At 43.6% G+C, this 18522-nt stretch overlaps 1 protein-coding gene across 5 annotated transcripts in view; it reads left to right on the top strand.

The window, feature by feature from the left end:
* Positions 1-18522, top strand: part of rad18 (RAD18 E3 ubiquitin protein ligase) — a 98912-nt gene that overhangs the window by 33992 nt on the left and 46398 nt on the right. For all 5 annotated transcript variants that reach the window (XM_079510073.1, XM_079510076.1, XM_079510075.1 and 2 more), the window contains exons 8-9: positions 2513-2583; positions 3036-3096. In XM_079510073.1, coding sequence (XP_079366199.1) covers positions 2513-2583; positions 3036-3096 — 132 coding nt within the window. The remainder of the gene's footprint in view (positions 1-2512; positions 2584-3035; positions 3097-18522) is intronic.

The following is an 18522-nucleotide window of genomic DNA, read 5'->3' as shown; positions in this document are numbered from 1 at the left end:
ACTCCCCCTCCCCCCCCTATTTTTCTCTAGCAGTTTGGTTGATTTCTCTTTGACAACAGTAGAATATCACTACTCGGGCTTGAGTAAGAGAGAAGACGGTACGCTGTTGGAACATTGCGTATGTCTGCTTCTCTAATAAGTGATTATGCACATACTTATTTATTTCGACGGGACAGCGGCGCATATTAACCCATTTTGTCGATTAAAAAAAAGGCTTCTAAATCCTATAATAGTTTTCTGAAAAACCCCTGTTTCTATGTCAGTTGTGCTCAACCTTTTTCATGTCAAGGACCCCCAGAATGATCTCTATTGGGCCACGGACCCCCATCTCAAAATATGATGTTCCAGGGACCCTGGAGTTAAAAATGTTCTCTCTGAAATATATATTCAATGATTTGCGCCACATTTTCACGACTTTTTAAAAATAGCAGACCTACAAGCTTGTAGATCTTTTGTGTTTTAACGCTTAAAACACAAAGGGGGTCCCGCCCAAAATGGGTTAATCGACATTACATACAAATGCAACGTAAATATATACCGGATTTCCCAAAGATGCTACTTTTCATCCACAGTCCACACACAAAACATAAAATAGAAACGGGCAGGCAGTGAAGCATATCTCAGTACGAGACGAAGCATACAAACATACGTGTGCTTCACAGGCAGGCAGTGAAGCATATTACCCCATTTAGGCCTGACGTCAAAATTAAAAAAATGTCTTCTAAATCATGAGTTTACTGGAAAAAAACTCATGTTTTTATATCGGTGGTTCTCAATATTTCATGTGAAGGACGCCCAAAAAATATCTGTATTTGGCTGCCGACCCCCATGTGAAAATATGTAGTTCCAGGGACCCCCCAGAAGCAAAGATTTGAGTTAAAAAACGTTTGCTCTGAAATAATATATATTCAAAGATTTGCGGCACATTTTCACGTTTTTTTTCAAAAATAGCAGATCTACAAGCTCGCAGCGAGTGCCGCGCTATGAGCTTGTAGATCTGCTATTTTTCAATCGCTAAAGTAGAACATAATGCTTAAAACACCAAAAGGGGTTCCCGCCCAGAATGGGTTACAGTACACTACGAGACAAAGCATAAAGAAAGATACATCTCTCCCTCACGGAAACCCTGAAACTGCAGAGAGAGAGAGAGAGCCTTGGATACAGAATGACAGTGTGAATGTCCGACTGAAATCAACACTCGGGGAAAGACATATTAATCCGTCTCTAGCCCTGAAGGGAGCAGTTCTCTCTCTCAGGTGTTGCTTAGTGATACTTGGAATTCAAGAGCAGAGATTCTGATAAAGGCTCTTGCTGGGAATGTTCTCCTTGTACCTGATTTTATTTCATTTCGCCACACACTGTGAAAATAGCCGTTACGCAAGCTCACAGCATGTGGTGCGTTGTGAGCTTGTATTTGGGATATTTTCGGTGCGTGACATGGACACATAAGTAAATATAAACCAGGCCATAGACATTTTGTGTGTGCTGGCGCGCTCTTATCAGTAAACCCCCTGTTGCATACACATTCACACTTCAGAGTTCCTCTGGACATAATAGAATTTAAAATTTCCCAGAACACAAAGTGTTTGTATAAGCCAGGAATCTGCAGGTTATATGCACAGGTTTTTTTTTATTTGATCTCACGGCTTCCTGTTTTCTTACTATGTTGCATCTCCTGGGATGCCCTCATTTCCTGAGCAGTGACCTTGTGGGCTAAGTCCTTTTTTGTATGGAGAAAAGAACTGCCCCGTATACAGTACAAACAATGTACCAAACAGTGTTGTTTTCGTCGACTGAAACTAAGACGAAAAATGTTCGTCGACTACCTTTTTTCACAAACTAAATGAAAACTAAATAAACTAAGCCATGATGACTAAAAGTATGACTAAATATATTGACAATTTCGTCAACAAAGGAAGTAGTGGACAAGAGATCCAGTATAAGTCATTTTACACTTGCATGCTGCATGCTGAAAATAGCCGATCTACAAGCTCACAACGCGTTGTGGGCTTGTAGATCAGCTATTTTCAGCAAGTATAAAAACAGTCATTACGATGGCATCAACGCCCACCAAACTACATTTTAGTCGACTAAATCAACTGTAGATTTAGTCGACTAAAATCTTATGATATTTAGTCGACTAAAACTAGACTAACACTAAAACATTCCGGCTGACTAAAATGTGACTGAAACTAATTGAAGAGACTATGGGCCCTATTATGCATGTCTTAAGTACCAGGTCTTATTACTTAACTTAAGACCTGGAGGCGTGATCAATGCCATTTGGCTATTCTGAGTGGCCAAACAGCATTGACCACGCCTCCAGGTCTTAAGTTAAGTCATAAGACCTGGTACTTAAGACACGCATAATAGGGCCCTATGACTAAAACTAAAATCAAAATTTGCTGCCAAAAACAACACTGCTGCCCCGTATATACAGTACAAACAATGTACCAAACAATGTGTGTGTGTTGCAAGGATCACAGAGTTCTCCTCACACTTTGTCCAACAGCTCAAGATGTTGCCAAAGAATTGGAGGCCAACGAGAAGACCAGAAGTCAACTGCAGCGGAAAGCCAAGCCTGTGTGTATTTTACTTAAAACTTAGAAGGATTTTCCATGACATAAAAAAAATCCGTTTGTCTTCACATTTACGCTCATTATTCTTTACCATTTAATGTCTGAAAATGTCTCCTGTTCACAAAAATAGCAGACCTACAAGCTCGTAGCGCGCCACTCGGTGGCGCGCTATGAGCTTGTAGATCTGCTATTTTTCAATAGCTAAAGTATAACATAATGCTAACACCAAAAGGGGTTCCCGCCCAGAATGGGTTAACTACAGAGCCACATTGGACCCAAAATGTATGATTAGAATGACTGTCTACAACTCTGGTTTAGAGTCATTTATGATTCAAATTCATTTCTATAATTCTGGTTTGCAATTTCTTTTTCCGTTCTTTTGCCTTATGCTGCCATCTGTCTGGCTTTTGGGTAACAGGATGCTCTTTTTTTTTTGTCCCGTTCATTATTCACCAGGTCATGGTTTTCTCCAAGAATCAACCCGAAGCAGAAATTGATACCATGCATTCCAATTATAGTAAGTGACAGTTTCATTTTTATCGTTGAGTTGTTGTTGACCTTCAGTTTCGGGCTTCGGTTGGTTGGTTACTTCGGGGCATATTTGGTGGAGAGGGTGTATAGAATTATAAATCCAAATGCCTTTTCCCAATAGAGCGTCGCAGTCCCGCCCCCTACCAGGGCCCAGGAAATGAAACCCAATGCATTATTCTCATAGACATTTCTTAAAGTATTTATTTAAAGACGGTTACGCCGCGGACAAAACCAACTCGAGTCGTGACAACTCATGACAACACAAACAATATTTTGGACCAAACAAATAATTACAAAGAAGAAAAACAACAAAAAAAGTGTTTTTTTCTTCTTTCTAATTATTTGTTTGGTCCAAAATATTGTTTGTGTTGTCATGAGTTGTCACGACTCGAGTTGGCTTTGTCCGCGGCGTAACCGTCTTTAAATAAATACTTTAAGAAATGTCTATGAGAATAATGCATTGGGTTTCATTTCCTGGTCCAGGGTAGGAGGCGGGATAGAGCGTCGCAGTCCCGCCCCCTACCAGGGCCCAGGAAATGATTCTCCGTTCATTTTCCTCATAGACTTTTCAGAAAGTATTTATTTAAAGACGGTTACGCCGCGGACAAAGCCAACTCTTGTCGTGACAAATCATGACAACAAACACAATTTTTCGGGCAAAACAAAGAATTAGAAAGTAGAAAAAAAACAACACTTTTTTTGTTGTTTTTCTTCTATGTAATTATTTGTTTGGTCCAAAATATTGTGTGTGTTGTCATGATTTGTCACGACTCGAGTTGGCTTCGTACGACGCTTAAAAGGTCTTTAAATAAATACTTTTTGAAATGTTTATGGGGAAAATGCATTGTGATTCATTTCCTGGGCCTGGCGTCGTCATGACAGGGGGCGGGACTGCGACGCTCTATATGCATAGTGCATAATATATTTTGATTTTGATTTTGATTTATTTAGAAAAAGCAATCATAATACAACATTATAATCAGCGATTCAAGGATTACACAGAAAAGTCCAAAGACTTATTTCCACTGGGGTCCTCTCACACTGAACGGAACAATACTTTAAAATACATCACAAATACATAACAGTACATATACATTACATACACAACACAACAAGTACGACCCTATCCATCCCTCTAAGATGACCCTTTATAGGGGAACCTTTTCCAGTAGCCATTGTTTAGTCTTCTGTTTAAATGTCCTCAAATTGGAGGTCAGTTTAACACTGGTTTCCAGGCTGTTCCACTGTGTGGCTCCTATATAAATGAATGAGCCTTTGCCCACTTTACTTTTAAAAGCAGGGAGCACCACATCTGCAATACTGGCTCTGGTGAAATGGTTGTGTACCTCGTTTACTTGCCTGAAACATGTTCTTAAAACTGCTGGGACCTCTCCGTATTTAATTTTATGGACCATGTTTAGTCTAGCCATTGTAACCTTGGATTCTACTGGGAGCCAGTTCAGCTCTCTGAACTGGTTCCTTCCTATATGGGTTCTGGGTTCCATCCCTAGTATAACCCTGATCAGTCTATTTTGGGCTGACTGTAGCTTTGTTTTAAAAGACTTAATCAAGCCCTCGAACCACGATGTACACGCAAAATCAAAGTGGCACAGGATAAGGGAGTTGGCCACCACTAATTTTGTCTCCCTATCCATGTATGTTGCTGTTCGAGCTAGAAACTTAGTCAGTCCGGAGACTTTGTTTAGCACCTTGCTGGCCATACTTCGGCCGTCTAAGTTACCCTCCAAAATACAACCCAGGTATTTCACTGATGATTTTGCTGCTATGTATTCCGAATTTATTTTGATCTTGAAGTCTGTGCTTCTTCCTAATTTGATTTTCGAGCCAAACAGAATTGATTCTGTCTTCCCTGAGTGTAAAGATAACTTATTATCTATAAGCCAGGAACTAACATTGGCTACTTCCTCACTCGGGGAGCTTTCTAAGTGAATGTGTCAAAACAACTCTTAACAAAGGCTGATGCGGCGCTCGCCAGGGTGGGGGAAAGATACATTAGATTAGAATATCGAATACGTTTTCATTAAACACATTTTCTTTTGAGAGTGCTTTTTGGTTTGTTTCATATCATAAAGGATGAAAAGGACATCTCCTCGGCTACGGTAGTACATGTGCATTTCATTTCTGAATTTTCAATCAGTCTAAGTTTCTCTTGGGAAATTGGAAATGGACAATTGGTTGTGGATAGACTACTATCAGTTACTGAAATCAGTTACTGAAATCATTGAGTTTTAAATCTTTCTGCAGGAAGACAAATGGGGTAGGTGAAAAACGAAAATGATCAAACGACATCCCAAGCCGCCCAAAATAGTGTTTAGTTGACGTATTTTGAGTTCTGGAAAATGCAGTAGATCCTAAAGCGCTTTATATTTGCCTTGGAAGCCGTAGCCATCATTGGAAAATGCTACAATATTCTGTTCCCCACTTCACCTTGAGTGGTGCTCCAGCTTTAAGAGTGCTTTCTTACCAAGAAGCAATTTTGTTCATGTGGGGTTGTGAACCACGTTGGGATTGCTAATCTCCAAAGAGCTTCCCAATCGATGCCAAAGGTGGCTCGCTAGACACAACAGGTCCCTGTATTGATCTTACCTTCTTCACTGTTCATTATCAAGCCACCTGCAATACTCTTTCACTTTGCAGTACAATTGTCAAGAACAAAATAAGACCTTGCCGTATTTCTGATAGTGTTGACCGACACGTCACACTTAAGTGTCTCGTCAGCGACTCGCTGACGCGGCAGCGTAGCCACAACAACGTGTAAACGGGAAGCGGATTTGGTCTCGTGCATCTTCCCAACCAATCCGACACAAATACGACACTGTTTTACGAAAGCATCTGTAAAGACACGCAACACTGTTGGCAGACATAATGTTGAGGTTCCTTTTCAATGTGCAATGTTACTGTAGGTCGACACTTGTCACTCAAAGCATAAATTGGCCTCTTGGTGGTTGGTGGAAACATGCAATACAGCTGAGGCAGAGACGCATGAGAGACTTCCACAGAGACATGCATTTGCGAGTAGGCATGTAACGATATATCGTATATCGATATTAATCCCGACGATATGAATCTATTCATTGAAATAATGAGGGGGGGGGGGCTTTTGGGGGGGGTGAAATGTGAGCTTTAGTCATATTCCATCATATTCAAGTGCTTTTGGAGAGTAGTAGAGCACTGTAGAGGGGAGCTGTGTGTGTGTCTGTGACTGTGCCCAGGTGATGATGGTCGTTGATACTCATCAAGGAAGGCAATTACGTTTCTGCACTGTCAAAAGTAATGCTATGTTTTTGCAATGTAGTTAAATAAAAAATATCAGGGGGGGAAGATAAATTAAAATTATATAAAATTTAAAAAACTAATCTTTCTTTAAAATATATATATTTTTTAATATCGTGAAAAAATCGTATCGTGAACCTCATATCGTGATACGAATCGTATAGTGAGTTGAGTGAATCGTTACATGCCTATTTGCGAGTGTTTAATGAAGTGTCTCTTTTAGGAAACTACTAGCTTTGGGTTCATAGGTGTGCACTCGGGCATACAATTAGGCAGAGGATTTTGTTTTTTTCATCCCCAGCCAGAGTTTGAGTCAGAGCAGGGAGGCTGTGGAAGTGGAACAACATGCCATGTTAACATGAGATTAGGGACGGGTTCCACAGAAAGTGGTGCCTCTTTTCCTAGAAAAAAAGATGTCTTTAACAAAACCAGACTTTGACCTGACACGGGTATTACACAATCGACCGTTGCAAGTCGGTACATTTCTTCTAACTTGTTCAGTGATCACTGATCATTCATTTTTAGAATGTCTGAACATCAGTGTTCATTTTGTTTACCGGCATTTTGAAACTTCCTAGAGGATAATCCCTTGCAGTAACTCGTTTTCAAGGGGATTCCTCAAATCATACATGTTCCCGGCGTGCGGCATGTACTTTAATTAAGTTTAATTACATTGAATTCATTATGGTTACCTCCCTCCAATTTCAGAAGACGGTGTGTTCAAAACACTAAGACTAAATCAAAATATTCTGATGTGTAATTTGATGTGCACCCATATGACAAGGCTGACAAGTTCCCAACAGCCAATATGGTGAAGAACTAGCGAGCACGTTTGATTAGAAATGCCATGTCTCCTTGACAACAGCTGGTCAATGTTTGGGTGTCAGTTGCTCAGGAGGTAGAGTGGCATTCCGGGAATTGGAAGGTACCTGGTAGGTTCAGTCCCCGGCTCAGTAGACGGCTCCCTCAGGCTCCTTGCCCAGTTGTCGCTGATTAACCCATTTTGGGCGGGAATCCCATTTGGTGTTTTAATTGAAGCTATTGAAAAATAGCAGATCTACAAGCAAATTATTGAATTATATTCTTTCAGAGCGAGTTTTTTTGACTCAAATCTTTGCTTCTGGGCGGGGGGGGGGGGTGTCCCTGGAACAACATATTTTCAGATGTGGGGGTCGGCGGCCAATTACATATATTTCTGGGGGTCCTTGACATGAAAATGTATAGAAACATAGGTTTTTCAGGATTTAGAAGACATTTTGTAGAATCGTCCTCGGGTCTAAATGGGTTAAGACAACGAGCAAGGAGCTAATTGCTCCCGTGCACAGAGACTGCTTCAGTTTTCGGGTCATCAACTCCTGTACGTGCTTCATGGATTTCCCACAGTAAAATGTAATAGTTTAGTAGTTAAAATGCTGGCTTTAATCCAGCTTTAATCATGTGATGTTCCCACTTCCGTCAAGCCAATTTAAATAAATTAATCTGTGTTCTGACAGGCAAGCTTCAACAATACGGCAAGACCAGAGTTTGCTAAGAATATGTTAAAACGTATTTTTTTTAAGACGCAGGTCTTAAAAAAGAGCATCAAGAACTCCATTTTGAGGCTTACAGATGTCCACTTTTTTGTTCAAAAATTAGGAATCAACTGATTTGTGACTGCTCGGCATCCACAGCACGCTTTGCTGTGTATAATTGTTTTTTGTGTGAGTGTCTAATCTAGTGTATTTAAGGAGCGCATATTAACTTTTATTGTCTCTTAACATAGCGGCTACAGACAGTACATGATCTGTTTGAATTGGCTTTTAATGTGACTCTTTGAGGTAGGTCCCCCCCCCCCCCCCCCCCCCAACCCCCCTCCCCCCTAGCGTTATATAGCTCCGTAGAGGGTCTGAAAAAGGGCAGTGACTCACTGGTAAGAGAGGTAAGCTCTATTTATAGCCGCAGTGCTGTGATGACTGCTGGCTTTATCAGAGGAGGCTGTGGATGACGCACTGCCCAGTGTGTGTTTGTCGCACACGCAACAGCCCTTTATCTTAATCTGAGGAACGGATTTCCATTTGTAACAGAAACCGTTGTCCACTGCTCTCGTTTGTTATTGTGTGTGTGTGTGTGTGTGTGTGTGTGTGTGTGTGTGTGTGTGTGTGTGTGTGGGTGTGGGTGTGGGTGTGGGTGTGTGTGTGGGGCATGATGGACGTATGTATGGTCACTCTGGTATTGAGAGCAAATTTAATTTCACCATCTGGTGGCACTGGCCTCGCTCGCATTATGTTAAAGTATCCAGTCAATCAGTATGGTGCAAGCATGACTATACCAGCTGTCAAAGATGTCATTATATCCTCTAGGCCGGGAGGTGAAGATTATGTTTCACCTGTGTGTGTGTGTGTGTGCAACCTAGGACACCCCAGGGGGGCTAAGGAATAACCTCCACCCTCATGGTGCTGCTATAACAGGCTGCTGCCTTATAGTTTAGCTTATAACTCTTGAGCTGTACGTACAGTACAATGAATCAGTACAATGATCATGATGACACATGCTCCCCATACTTGGCCGGCAGTGGCTCGAGTGTACTTGAGCAAGACACTGACCCCCTAATTGCTTCCGATGGATCAGGTTGGTGCCTTGCGTGGTTTCCCCCGTCATCGCCGTGTGAATGGGTGAATGTAATGCACACGTAAAACACCTGGGATAAAGATGCTATATACAAAAATGCACCATTTACCATATTGCCATTCTGCATTTTCCTCAAACCAGTTTTTACTATTACTTCTACAGATTTAGCCAAAACCCATCCAAATTGGCACTCATTATCTGTTGCCACAAGAAAAATTCTTGCCAACACAAAACAAGGCTATACAAACAGTTTTTTGTTTGAAGTGTCTGCTAATCGTGTTTGTGTTGTGTCTTTTTGTTTGTTTGCACCTGCCTGTAATATACCTGGCAAGGCATGTGATAAACATGTATCATTTAGATGTTTCACATTCCATTCCAATTGCCTATGATTGCCTTCCAAGTTCCAACATTTACAGGAGGGGGGACATTTTTCACAAATAATCACATTATTTTGACATGACAAACACTAATTACATTTGCTGGAAAAGTATAGCCTGCAGTGCTGGTCTGCGGTGTTGCCAGGTCTGCTTATTTGGGCTTGTTTGGTTATTTGGGCTGATGTAATGGGGCTCAAGTGGTGAAAGTGGTTGCTTCTTTTGGGCTTGTTTTCATAGACAGTGGAGTATTTACACTCATCAGACGCTATCAGACTTCTTTTGCCGCCTAATAGGCGCCAAATCTGCTCGGGTGGAGAAGAGAACTGGCAACTCGTAAAAAGCCTACCTGGTTGGAGGTCCCCCATCGAGACCCCACAACATACTTCAGTGTGTGGTGGTAGCGAAAATAGCAGCTTTTCGCAAAGTCAAGCAATATAAAAATAAAACGCAACTTCCACAAATTTTACAAACAACTTTACATGGGAAAACCAGCCCAAAGTCACTTATTATGAGCAGACTTGGCAACACTGCCTCTATACACTGTAGTGTAAATATCTTTGGAGAGTAAGAAAAACAGTTGCATTATGGCTACTGACGTTCTTCTGAATTTAGTACGGCCTTGATGAGTTCAAGGAAGTGTGTGTTCATGAACTGTGTAAGCTTGTACATCTTTTTTTTTCCAGCGCAAGACATGTGCATAAATTAAGATGTATCATAAACGGGGATTCTTAAAATATCAGATATACAAGTGTGTGTGTTGTGGGCTTGTGTATCTGTTTCCGGCGTGTGGCGTGTACTTTAATTAAGTTGAATTAAATTGAATTAATTATGGTTTCCTACCTCTCTCCTTCTGACTCACTGTAGCCTACAGCGTGGATTTGAAACCCCTGCCAGATAATGATGGATCACACATGTTTCACACGTGTTTCCTTGCACAGACAGTCCAATCAAATTATTACGTTTATTGTAGAGGTAATAATTCATGCCGTCTTGACAAAGCGAACACATCTACTGCTGTAACTTTGATTTAAAATGCTGAGTTGATGTTACAGGCTGAGGCAAGCGCAAAGTTACCAACACGCAATACGAAGCGATTCGCCAACGCCGAACGGTCGAGCCCCCTAAACCCGTGACCCATAGAAAGGTGTGACCCGTTTCACAGGAGACCAATAGACTCGGGGAGGGAGACCTTTTTAAGTTTTTATGAATACAGCCGTACTTTGTCGCAGGGCGATGTTGTGCACCTACACTACAAGCTCACAGCCCGTAGCGTCCACCGGTATTACACATAATCGCTTCAGATTCAATAACCACACGTCGTCCTCCCAGGTCTGTGAATCATTAAGCCATTTAGACCTGAGGACGATTCTACAAATGTCTTCTAAATTATGACAGTTTTCTTGAAAAACCTATGTTTCTATGTCAGTGGTTCTCAAACTATTTCATGTCAAGGATCCCTAGAATTATATGTCTTTGGCCGCCGACCCCCATCTGAAAATATGTTGTTCCAGTGACCTCCCAGAAACAAAGATTTGAGTTAAAAACGTTTGCTCTGAAAGAATATATATTCAAAGATTTGCGCCACATTTTCACGATTTTTCAAAAATAGCAGACCTACAAGTTCATAGCGCGGCACTCGGTGCCGCGCTATGAGCTTGTAGATCTGCTATTTTTCAACAGCTAAAGCATAACATAATGCTTAAAACACCAAAAGGGGTTCCCGCCCAGAATGGATTAAGCTCAGGGGCACTTCGACACATACACTATGTGAACCGAGGGTCTCTTCTCCAGCTACACTATAATTATAATGTCATTATTTCAGTGCGGATTATCGGATCCCATTTCGTTTCACGATTCATGAATTACCCATTTGCTTCCCTCGTCGTACCCTCCCTCTTTAACATGAAGACTCTCCCCCGACTATCTTTAGTCACCTGGCAGGTCAAGGTCAACAAGGAACCTGCTATTGCTAGTAGGTAAACATTGCATAGGGGGCTCGGCACACAGCGTTATTATTAGACTATGGCCTTTTAGTTTGACTGAGGAAACGCTTACCGGCGGTGGCATTCATGACTTTGTAACTTTGACATAACTGTCTGTAGAGCTGGTGTTAAAAAACTTAATCATTTTCTTGGGACACGGGATGATTAGTTTTTTTCCATTTAATTATGGCTGTCATTAATCAAACTTGCATATTTTTGAGTGGTGCAAACCACTCCAACAACTGGCTTTGTACCCGTGTACCCGTGTTTGTTCGTACCAAAAAAACGAGCATGGTTGCTATGGTCAGTATGTGACGACACGTTGCACCACTCAGTTCACACGGGTGTGATTTTTATATTATATACAATGGGGTTTGCGTTCGGATGTAGCATTACATTACATTACATTGCAGTCATTTAGCAGACGCTTTTATCCAAAGCGACTTACAATAAGTGTATTCAACATAGGTAGGGAACAAAAACTACTAATCACCAGAAGTCTTTAGTGCATTTTCTGCAAAAACAAGCAACCAAGAGTATACCTAGCGCTAAGGTAAAAGTGCAATATATCAGCTACCTATTTCCTTAACCAGATGAGACAAAATAGCTAAATCAAATGAGCATGAGCTAAAACAATTAAGTGTATCGACTAAACAAGATCCAATAAACAATACAACAATAGAAAACAAGCGTTCGTACAACTAGTTAACAACAAGTAGGTCAGGCAGAGAGGAAGGGTAGTGTTTCCTGAAGAGGTGGGTTTTCAACCTGCGGCGAAATATGGGCAGTGACTCTGCTGTCCTAACATCAGTGGGGAGTTCATTCCACCACTGTGGGGCCAGAACAGAAAAGAGTCGTGACCGTGTGGATCGGCCAGAAGGACCCTTGAGTGACGAGGCAATCAGTCGCCCCGAGGTGGCAGACCGAAGTGGTCGGGCAGGGGTGTAGGCATCGACCATAGCCCGGAGGTAGGAAGGAGCTGTTCCTTTCACTGCCCTATAGGCTAACACCAGGGTTTTGAACTGGATGCGGGCCGCTACGGGGAGCCAGTGTAGAGAACGGAGAAGGATGGTTGTGTGGGAGAACTTGGGGCGGTTGAACACCAGACGAGCCGCAGCTTTCTGAACAAGCTCCAGAGGTCTGATGGCAGATGCCGGAGCACCAGCAAGGAGGGAGTTGCAGTAGTCCAGGCGGGAGATGACGAGAGCCTGGATGAGCACCTGGGCTGCCTTCTCCGTGAGGAAGGGGCGAATCCTCCTGATGTTGTAGAGGAGGAATCTGCAGGACCTTGTCACTGATGCGATGTTTGCCGAGAACGTCAGTTGATCGTCCAGGGTCACACCCAGATTTTTCGCAGTCCGAGTTGAGGTCACCACAGCATTATCAATGGTGATGGCCATGTCTCGGTGCGGACAGCCCTTCCCCGGGAGGAACATCAGCTCGGTCTTGTCCAGGTTGAGCTTCAGGTGGTTTGTCGACATCCACGCCGAGATGTCAGCCAGACAAGCAGCAATGCGTGCCTCCACTTGGGTATCAGAGGGGGGAAATGAGAGGATCAGCTGGGTGTCATCGGCATAGCAGTGGTAGGAAAAGCCATGGGAGTGGATGACAGCACCCAGAGATGTAGTGTAGAGAGAGAAAAGAAGAGGACCCAGAACCGAGCCTTGGGGAACCCCAGTTGTGAGCCTGTGTGGTTCTGACACAGACCCTCTCAGCATCACCTGGTAGGAGCGACCCGTCAGGTAGGATGCAAACAGGGAGAGTGCAGAGCCTGAGACACCCATCCCCTCGAGGGTGGAGAGGAGGATCTGATGGTTCACCGTGTCGAACGCTGCAGACAGGTCCAGGAGTATCAGGACGGAGGAGAGAGAGTTCGCTCTAGCGGCATGGAGCGACTCCGTCACTGCCAGCAGGGCAGTCTCTGTCGAGTGACCCACTTTGAAACCAGACTGGTTGGAGTCCAGGAGGTTGTTCTTGTGGAGATAGGAGGACAGTTGTTTAAAGACAGCACGTTCGAGAGTTTTAGATAGGAAGGATAGAAGGGAAACCGGTCTGTAGTTCTTGATCTCAGAGGGGTCAAGTGTCGGTTTCTTCAGGAGGGGGGTGACTCTGGCAGTCTTGAAAGTAGAGGGAAAGTAGCCAGATGTCAGAGAGGTGTTAATAAGGTGGGTTAAGAAGGGAAGAAGTTCAGGTGCAATAGACTGCAACAGAGTGGATGGGACCGGGTCCAGAGAGCATGAGGTGGGGCGACTAGAGGTAACAAGGAGAAGGACCTCGTTAGGGGAGAGGGGAGAGAAGTGGGATAGAGAGGGGATGGGGGGGGGAAGAGGAGTAGATGAAGGTAGAGAGGGGGGGGTGGCAGGCAGACGGGTGTGGGTAGTGCGCAGGGCACCAGCCGGGGGAGGAGGGAAGGAGGATCGGATATCGTTCACCTTCTTGTCAAAGAAGTTGGCGAAATCGTCAGGGAGGAGGGACGAGGAGGGAGGAGGGGGTGGTGGTTGTAGGAGAGAGGAGAAAGTTTCAAAGAGTTTTTTAGGGTTGGAAGCAGAAGCCTGATTTTTAGTGCAGAAAAAAGCAGCTTTAGCAGCTGATAGAGAGGAGGAAAAAGTAGGAATGAGAGATTGGAAGGTGAGAAGGTCCTCCGGGAGGTTGCCATTTCTCCATTTGCGCTCAGCCGCTCTCAGGCTCCGTCTCTCAGTCCGCACTGAGTCCGACAACCAGGGGGCAGGTGGAGTTTGGCGTGCAGGCCTGGTGGTGAGGGGACAGAGATGGTCGAGAGAAGAGGATAGAGTAGAGAAAAGAAGATCTGTGGCGGTATCAGGGGATAGAAGAGCAAAGGATTCAGGGGCAGGGAGAGCAGAGAGAACAGAAGAGGAAAGATCAGTGGAGGAAAGTGAGCGAAGATTGTGACGTGAGGAAATCATGTGGGTAGGGAGGGGCTGTGAGGGGGGAGAGGAGAGAGAGAGAGAGTAGGACATGAAGTAGTGATCAGAGAGTTTCTTACCCTTTTCACTGGAAAGAGGAGTGACAGACAGGTTAGCAATAGAGCAGCCTCTGGTGAAGATCAGGTCCAGTTGGTTGCCCGCCTCATGGGTAGGAGGAGATGGGGAAATAACTAGGTCAAAGGCGGCGAGAAACGAAAGTAGTGGGTCTAGCTGCTTCTCAGTCGGGAGGTTGAAGTCACCCAGAAGGATGAATCCAGAGCCATCGACAGGGAAGTGGGAGACTAGATGGTCCAGCTCCTCCAGGAAGCCACCAGCAGGGCCCGGTGGGCGATAAACAGCTGCAATGGTGAGCTTGACTGGATGAGAAACAGTGACCACATGAAATTCAAATGAGGTAGGAGAGAATAGTGACAGTGAAACAGGAGAGTATTTCCATTTTCTGGAAATTAGCAGACCAACCCCACCACCTGTCCGCACGGCTCTGGGAGTGTGAGAGAAAGAGTACACATCTGACAGAGCCGCGGGCGTAGCAGTGTTTTCTGGTCTGATCCAGGTCTCAGTCAGAGCAAGGAAGTTAAGGGAGAGCAAGGATGCGTAGGCTGAGATGAAAGCAGATTTGCCTTCCACCACAGCCGAGTGGCAATTCCAAAGCCCTCCCGTTACCACTTGCTCGACGTGAGTTGAAAGAGTAGGATAGATGAGATTAGTTGTGTCGCGACATCTGGGTGTAACCCAGTGTTTGTGCGACCGCCAGGAAGAAGAGAGGACAGGAATAGGAAGAAAACACATTGTAGATCACTAAACATATACTACAATACACTACTATATCTATCACACGACTATATATGTCACTAATCAATGCTACAGCTTATCGTTCAGTGCCGAAGTCGGACTTTGACAAAGTCGCCTGTCGCCTTCGTTTGCTGGCCGCCGCTAAACAGCTGACGCTTTCAGCTGGTGGTATAAGGCCACTCCAACTGATTGCTAATCGTCTGCCAGGAGTGCTGGCTAAACCACTCACTTCACACTTCACAAGGAAATCAAGTGGGCTATACTACTTATCAAGTGGCCTATTACAGGGTGAAACTAATTAAACTAGTCTACTAGCCTACTGTTTGAACACAAACAATACAACTATAAACTACTGACTACCACACAAGCTAATAATATAATACTAATACAAAAGCACTTAGAGTAACACTACCAGCAGTTTGCTAAAATACAAAATAATGCTACTTACTCAACTAGACAGGTCAGGAGCTCTGTTCACTTCAAATGTTGGTTACACACTGAATAGAATACTCCCAACCTGGCTACTTATCCCTTGAGCTGTGCTGGCTAAACCACTCACTTCACACTTCACAAGGAAATCAAGTGGGCTATACTACTTATCAAGTGGCCTATTACAGGGTGAAACTAATTAAACTAGTCTACTAGCCTACTGTTTGAACACAAACAATACAACTATAAACTACTGACTACCACACAAGCTAATAATATAATACTAATACAAAAGCACTTAGAGTAACACTACCAGCAGTTTGCTAAAATACAAAATAATGCTACTTACTCAACTAGACAGGTCAGGAGCTCTGTTCACTTCAAATGTTGGTTACACACAAGGCACTCCCATGATGCACCCAAAGTAGTAATGCTGCCACCCAACAGGAACTCCACATCCATGGCGGTATAACATTCTTGATTTTGGCCGTCACTCACAAATGATCATGAATGACTTGTTCTAAAACACATTTTAACAGATTATCGAGGGGCGCTAGCCCCTTCTATGCCCAGCTTTCCGGGTTTGTGCGCACACAAACATTGACGACTAAAGTGAAGACGGGAAAAGTGAGGAGGCAAATTGTGATTGGCCAGAATGAGATGATGTATGATAAGAGCAATAAGAGATGACGTATGACTTCACACGGGTGTGTTTTTTTTCTTTTTTTGGGAGGGGTGACATTCCCCTTATTTTTGAGCGGTGACTAATCGCTCCATTACGTAGCAAAGTGTGTATCTATGTATGTCTGTCCGAGCACGGAAAGCTGCAACACGGTAACTCTGTCATTTCTCGACCGTTTCGGATGTGGGGCGGCTCGCTGGAACCCTGGCCGGCCCCCTGGGTGAGTTCCTGGGGGTCTGGATGTTCCGGGAACCTCCCCACACGGTAACTGTCATTTCTCAACGGTTTTGGGCGCGGGGCAGCTCGCCGGAACCGGGCCGGCACACCCTGGGTGCGTTCCTGTGGGTCTGGAAGTTCCGGGGACCCCCTGGGGACCCCCACACGGAGTTGCACCACTCACTTCACACGGGTGTGATTGTTTTTATTTAAGGAAATATTAAGCAGTTGGGAGGGGGTGACATTCCCCTTATTTATTTTCTTCTATGGTCTGTTTCTTACCGTTGTTGCGTGTCAAAAATACTATCTAATGAAATCTATCCTGGGATTCTTACCACCTTTTGCCTGCCTTTTATCCATGCTGCTCATCCATGTCAGGTAGTGAAAGTATTACCTCTGTAATACATGTCACCTAGAAACACAATTTCCCTAATCTCTCCTTGTCTTTGTTCTCCGCCGAAACCATCTCTTTCTAGGCAGAATGTGATATTTTAATCCATTCAGGGCGGGAACCCTTTTTAGTGTTTTTAAAGCTGAAATGTTATACTTTAGCTATTGAAAAATAGCAGATCTACAAGCTCGTAGCGCGGCACGCGCTACGAGCTTGTAGATCTGCTATTTCGAAAAATCGTGAAAATGCGGCATAAATCTTTTAATATATATTCTTTAAGAGCGAACGTTTTTAACTCAAATCTTTGCTTCTGGGGAGTCCCTGGAACAACATATGTTCAGATGGGGGTCGGAGGCCAAATACATACATTTTTGGGGTCCTTGACATGAAATATTGCGCACCACTGAAACAGAAACAACACAAGGGATTTAGAAGACATTTTTTAGTCAGGTCTAAATTGGTTAACAACCGCAGAGGTCTTCCCATTAACCTTTTTTGCATGTAGACTTGTGACACCCTGCGCCGCGCTGCTGACTGATAATCACTTCTAGTTACAATCACAATGGAACTCTGTGATTAGGACCACATCAAACATGTGACATTTGTTAAAAGGTTCGCCTCCCAGGGATATGCTGCTGCCATCAGGTTTTTCCATATTTTGTCCAGAAATTTACAGTCACTTCTCTATCACAAAATGTGCACGCATGCACGCACGCATTTTGGTCAGATATTCAGTAACATAGTCAAACTGGTAAATTACATGATGATGTCATTTTGATGATGTAACTATAATTTCCATTCTAAAGCCCACATTATCTCGTACACATCTTCCATATTCTCACCTTCTCCATAAGCTGCAATTCTTGAATCATACTTATTTTATTTCTTTTTTATAAAGAACCTCTTGGTTGCATTTCTTTCACCACATTGCCTTCAGCACTGTTAATAATAATAATAAAACTTGTATATACTTTTATTGTATAGCACCATTCAGAACTGTGTTACAAAGTGCTCTCAGGCACTTCACCTGTTTCCAACTCCAACATACTCTTTCCAACCCCAACAGAGTGCAACAAACTAGCATTTCAGTTCAGCACAAACCAGTTGGCTGATGAAACATTGTTTTTGCCCATGCAAATGAATTGTATTTTTATAGCGCTTTTCCAAGTGCTCAAAGCGCTTTACAATGGTCCATTCATTCATACATTGGGAGGTGAAGCGGCGAACAGTCGACGCCAGCGTCCTCACTTCCCACATTCACACACCAACGGTGGCGAGCTCACACCGACCGACTCATTGGAGGCAACGTAGGGTTCAGTGTCTTGCCCAAGGACACTTCGACATGTAGACAGGAGGAGCCGGGATTCGAACCGCCAATCCATGGATCATTGGACAACCTGCTCTACCTCTTGAGCCACAGCCACCCCCGCAAAGTACTGTAGCCTGCAGTGCTGGGCTGCAGTGTTGCCAGGTCTGTTTATTATAAGCGACTTTGGGCTTGTTCCTGTAATGTCGCTTACATATTCATAGTTTATTAGTTGCCGGTTGCTTTTAGTTTAGGTTGGGCTTGTTTCTGAAGTGTAGTTGCTTATTTGGGCTTGCTTTCACGATTCGTTTTGAAAATCGCTGATGTATTACTGTATTAGGGCTTCAGTGGTGAAACTGGTTTCTTCTTTTGGGCTTGTTTTCAAAGACCT

This window comes from Electrona antarctica, assembly GCF_951216825.1.
Source record: "Electrona antarctica genome assembly, chromosome: 9".
In the NCBI taxonomy this organism is placed as follows: domain Eukaryota; kingdom Metazoa; phylum Chordata; class Actinopteri; order Myctophiformes; family Myctophidae; genus Electrona; species Electrona antarctica.
This window is presented reverse-complemented; position numbering and strand designations above follow the sequence as displayed.